The sequence below is a fragment of the Limulus polyphemus genome, unplaced genomic scaffold (assembly GCF_000517525.1).
Source record: "Limulus polyphemus unplaced genomic scaffold, Limulus_polyphemus-2.1.2 Scaffold34, whole genome shotgun sequence".
Classification (NCBI taxonomy): domain Eukaryota; kingdom Metazoa; phylum Arthropoda; class Merostomata; order Xiphosura; family Limulidae; genus Limulus; species Limulus polyphemus.
Genome location: NW_013665644.1, coordinates 973,688 through 979,687, shown reverse-complemented (window position 1 = coordinate 979,687; position 6,000 = coordinate 973,688). Strand labels below are relative to the sequence as shown.

Sequence of the window (6,000 nt, the reverse complement as noted above, 5' to 3'; positions counted from 1 at the left end):
AGCCCAAGAGTTGGCGGTGGGTGGTGATGACTAGCTGCCTTCCCTCTAGTCTAACACTGCTAAATTAGGGACGGCTAGCGCAGATGGCCCTAGTGTAGCTTTGCGCGAAATTCAAAACAAACAAGAAATACAGAACGTGACATACAGAGAAGAAGTTAATTATGTATGTAGCTTTCCCCAAACCAGTTTTTTATTTATTTGTTTTGTTTTTGGGGCGGGGGGAATTGGTATTTTGAATTTTTGTAAAATACATTTTTAAACAGAAACTAACACAATATATAATCTTTGATCCTTTTTTTTTAAGTCAATTCATTTGTTCGGAACATTAATATTTGTTAGTTATAAAACAATTATTAAAATCTTTTGTGAGATTTATCAGTTTTTCGCTTTGACTGTTCATGATAATACACTTTATACTGCTTTGTTTGCTTGTTTGGGTTTCGTGCAAAGCTACATAATGGCTACCAATGTTATCCGTCCATAATTTTGAAGTGATGGACAAGAGGGAATCCAGCTAGTCAACACCGTCAATTTTTGTCTCACATAATAGTGGCATTTGACCTCACTCTTATATCGTATCCAAGGCTCAAAAGTGTGGGGCGCATTTTAATTTTGGCGGTAACGGGACGGGAACAACGGAACCTCAATTCCACAGTCCGGCACGCTGGCCGTTGTGCAGCGCCTGGCCTCTCACTTAATAATACGAAAATATCGAACTGGTGTATTTAAGTGTTTTACACTGACAAAAAAGAAACTTATCACTCTATAGAGATTTGAAGAACTTGTAACATTTCGCTACAATTTAATTATTCTTCTTTTGCAAGCCGGTGGCTCAGGGAAAAGCTTATAGCGCTAAAATTCGGGTTCCATTCATTCCTGGAATGGATACAGCACATTTTGTAGCTTTGTGTTTAACAACAGTAACAACAACAATAGTTTGTTTGTTTTTGAATTTCGCGTAAAGCTACACGAGGGCTATTTGCGTTAGCCGTCCCTAATTTAGCAGTGTAAGCCAACTCTTGGGCTACTCTTTTACCAACGAATAGTGGAATTGACCGTCACATTATAACGCTCCCACGGCTGAAAGGGCGAGCATGTTTGGTGTGACGGGGATTCGAACCCGCGACCCTCAAATTGCGAGTCGAGCGCCCTAACCACCTGGCCATGCCGGGGCCACAAAAACAATAGACTTTTATGTTTAAAGTCCTAACTTATTATTTTATTAAATGTCTTTATGATTCCTGAAATATACCCTCCAATTATTTAAACATTACTTAAATTTGATATTTTCCCTTCTTAATAGTAGATGCATAAAATACAATGCTGATTTATGAAATATTCTCATGCAAAATATGAATAAATTTGGCTAAATTTTATTAAGAGCATTTTGACTATAAAACTTTAACATTTTCTTATTATCAAGTTAATTCAAGTCCTATGATATTACAAAAAGTTAGTAAACATCAATTAAATTATTAAGCTGAAAGACATCTTTAATTGGAATCTTAAGTTAAAACAGGGATAACAACTTTGAGACAAACGTACTTAAAAATAGATTATTCGGGAAACTAGACAAAACTTAATGTACACATAAATAGCATTTCAGTTGTACTTTTGTCTCCCGTCGTCCAGTAGACCCGACGAGTTCTGTTGTACTGAACAAAGGGCTTCTGAGATACAGAATATAGAACTGAAAAGCTAGTTTACACGTATCTTTCGAAGCCCATAATGGATGAAAAAACACCTTCGGTCTACCTTGATCCACATTACAAAAAACACCTTCGGTCTACCTTGATCCACATTACAAAAAACACCTTCGGTCTACCTTGATCCACATTACAAAAAACACCTTCGGTCTACCTTGATCCACATTACAAAAAACACCTTCGGTCTACCTTGATCCACATTACAAATTCTAGACTCGCGAGAATTGTAAATTAAAGAAGAAATGGTGTTTAAAATACAAATTTGTAAGGAAATCTCTGCGACAGAGCCGAATAAACTGCAAAACATAAATTCATAATATTGAACAATCCAAAATGTAAATATACGTTATTTACACACATGAATATATATATATATACACACACACGTGTAAATATATATTAATAACATGTTTTCATTTTCAGTAAAAACTTCAGAGCAGTGTATAACTGATATTTTTTAATAATCATGTTATTTGTAATAATTTCCAATTTTTTAACTTCAGAGGATGTGTTGTCGAGCATTTAATATGAAATGTATATAATCTGATATGTGTTGTCGAGCAATTATCAAATTATATACATTTCATATTATGTGTTTTTATTACCACTGCAAGCGATTTTCCGATTTATATGTTAAGCATCCGTATTAAATATTAAAGTTACTAATTATTAAGTCTGCTTCTACAGCTACGACATAAAAGAATGTTAAATTATAAACAAATAGATTGTAAATTATTAATAGCATAAATGAATATTATTTTGGCTTTACTTAGTTTAATTTGATGATCACTGAGAAAACATTTCTACCTGACATGCACCGCACAAAATCTATACCAGTAATATATGTATACATTTACCCAAAATCAGATAAGACGTCTTCAGGTTAAGTTTTGGACACTTGCAGTCGACATGTTTCACCCTGACCCAGTAGAATATTGTGCCTCTTCGTAGCTTTGTGGGTCCGTACTTCCAAACTTGCATGATATGAAGAGTGAACCGTACCCATTTCTGTCCGTATCTTTCACTTGCTAGTACTGTGGCGAGCATAGCTAAGGACAAACAAGCAGAAAACACATGAAAAGAAGCATTAACCTAGATAGTATTACTTATGAATGTTTTCATTATTAGTTATTCTCATACAGGCAATTAGTCAACACAAACTGTTTTAAATACGTTGGTACTCATTACACCATGTAACTCTGTGAAACAGAGTGTTTTTCTACCAAACCGATAGGTCGTAATATAATTCTATGGTGCGTTGAATAATCATTATTATATACAATAATGGCATATTATCGTGTGACAGAAGGAACTTTTTACTTAATATCTCATGCTGTAATGCTAATTTAGTATTTTATTTTTCTGTTTTTAATGGTTTATGGTAAAAAAGTGACTAATTTGGTATTTAGCAATGCAATCTAATTTGAGATCACGAGGGATATATTACTTAGTAAATTGTACGAATTTATTTTATGATACTGGAAATATTGTATCTAATGTGATCTATTGCAACGTTATTTCAGCCATTAGAAGTGTTTTGCTTTATATATGAAATAGACCCCAATTTGGTGATAAATGGAATTCAACTGTTCCTTAAATGCTGACTATCAAGCTTTTAAAATTAATGTAATATTAAATGCAGTATTTTCATGCTGTACATTTACTTAATGAAAACAAAGTCTTAGTGTTCTTTTTTCTAATAAAGTATTACGTTCTTGAAGTACTAGTACTTAACTACTTCGTAAATGTTTTTAATAAAACGTTTGCTATTTGTTAAACTATTATATTTGAATATAATGATGTTCTTATAAATTCAAATACTAATAAACTACGTTATTTACGTCTTTAAAGGTTTAGTTTTATTTTGTAATTCTAATAGCTAATATAAAGTTACCTTTTTGTTTAAAACTATAGGATTTTCAAAACTTTCATTCATTGTGAAAAGGTTTCATACTTTCACTTTTTATGTAGTTCATGAAACAAAATATATTTATTTACAGGAGGTTTAGTCATACTTTATTCATGTGAAACACTGAAATGTTTAATACACTATCAGAAAGAGCAAAGAGATTTTTAGGTATTTATAAAATTAAAAAAGTTTTAAACCTATTATTTCAAACTTCGTAGACTGTCGATTAATTGCAAAAAACACTCACCAAGTTTCTTGAATTTGCAAAAGACAAGAAAAACAATAATCAAGATTAATGTTGCATTAACTGACATACTTGACAAATCAAGTATTCGGGGAATGTTTAAAAAGATTAAAGAGTTCTTTATTCACGCATAATGGTAATTCAGAACATCTTTCCAATTTGAAAATAAGTTAACTTTGGACCTTTATTTTTCTCTATTATTCCGCTCGAAGAGCTTATTTCGAGGACAAATGATCTTGGTTCCAAAAGATTAGTCAACCCTCTTGGTTGACAGGAACATCTAGTTCACGCATCATTCCAGAAATTCTCGCGCTCAAACACGTGTGCTTTCTATAGAATGCTATCACTGCTACATGTCATAGAGGTACAGGAATTTCTTTTAGCTAAATTAACCCCACATAAAATTCCTTAGCAATGAAGAAAAGCACTTTCTAGGAATTTTATGTGGCAAACAGAATAACATGAATCTCTATGTTTCAAGAATTTTCGGATCAAGTAGATTTTAATATAAATTAACCATATTTATGCTTCAAAAACAGCATCGTGAACTTATAACCATCGTTTGAATTAAAATGATTATCTTTTTCCACTTTTTTTTTAAAGCGGCCAAAAATCATTTATATCAATAATTTCATTACTATTTTTCATTAAAGGGATTATTGAGTATTATGTTTCTAATGTATCAGGTAGTTCCATGAATACTAGCAAAGGTAGCCGTTTTTGTATAAATGTTCAATACTGAAAAGTTATATACTAATAAACAAAAACAGACATCAAGGTTTAAAAAGTGAATCTTATCAAACAGAATTTTCATATGATACAGCGTAAGATTCACTTTTTATAACGATGGTTATAAGTTCAGCGATATTGAACAACCCCCGATACTTTGTATCTAAGTCTTAGAGTGATGCCCCCCAGTAGCACAGCGGTATGTCTGCGGACTTACAACGCTAGAATCCGGGTTTCGATACCCGTGGTGGGCAGAGCACAGATAGCCCTTTGTGCTTAATTACAAACAAACAAACAAACTTAGAGTGATATAGAAAATAGCTTATCAATAGGAGATGTAAACGTAAATTATATTTCGTTAATTTTTTAAACCTTTGGCTGAATCATTAGTGATAACCTAAACGGAAAGACCTACGTTTTAATTTCTAAGTAGTATGTTTTTATTGTTAGCTTATTATATCATTTTCTATGTACGTTTTTTATAGCAATTAATCTGATAAGCGTTGTGTCTTTCTCGGCGTATGTCACATTCACAAACTGCCTTTTTGAGTAATTACATTTCCAAGCACGGGTTTTGAATGTAACATCTCAAAGATCTAGAGTGCTCTTTTGTATGTTATAAAAGTGTACTAGCCGCCAAGTTGAATTTTCCCAAAACGCATTTTTTTTTCTGTTCCTAAGAGAAAGGAAAAAAAAAAGACGAAGCCTAATATCAAACCTGGAGATTTATTTCGAAAGGATTTTCTCTTCTCACTTCCATGATTACGTGTATGATGAAGGGCTTTTGTTTCAGAAAAGTATCTCATTATTTCTTGAGACTTCAAATCCCTACCATTTCCAACTCAGGAAAAGGTTGATTCCCATATGACCTAAATAGCTTTGTGACTTTATTCATGGAATGGATTGTTGTTATTTTCTCTCTAATTTACACGAGGTCACATAAGAGCACAGAAAAGCAGCTGTGTTAGTAAAATACGTAGGTGGAGCTACGCTTGTTTAGATGAAGCATTGTGCATGGTGATTTGCGTTAAAAAACAGTAATTTTATTATAGGACATACAGTTATTATATAAGACGTTTAACTCGTCTTTATATAAAACTATATTTGGTATAAAAGTGTATAAAAGTTGTTTTTTGCTGTAATGGCTCCTTCTTCATGTTCTGATTAAGCTTCTGACAAATTATTGGCGGTAGAAGGGAAGAACTAGAGAGAAAAATATTATTAACGTCTGAATTTCAAGAAATTCTTAAGTTTATTCGTCAAGTATGTTTACGTATGCACTTTTCGTGCAAAATTGAGAATACAAAAAATCTTATAATAATGTTTACCATAGTTCCTTCTGCAGTATCTCTTCTGATTCACACGTTTGCTCCGTTTTTTGCATTTTCCACAATTATCTGAAAAGCAAATCA

General features: G+C 32.4%; 1 protein-coding gene across 2 annotated transcripts in view; it reads right to left on the bottom strand.

The window, feature by feature from the left end:
• Positions 1-6,000, bottom strand: part of LOC106460642 (netrin-1-like) — a 107,608-nt gene that overhangs the window by 7,662 nt on the left and 93,946 nt on the right. For both annotated transcript variants that reach the window (XM_022387556.1, XM_022387560.1), the window contains 2 exons: positions 5,917-5,985; positions 2,564-2,755 (listed from right to left, as the gene is read on the bottom strand). In XM_022387556.1, the coding sequence (XP_022243264.1) occupies positions 2,564-2,755; positions 5,917-5,985 (261 nt within the window). The remainder of the gene's footprint in view (positions 1-2,563; positions 2,756-5,916; positions 5,986-6,000) is intronic.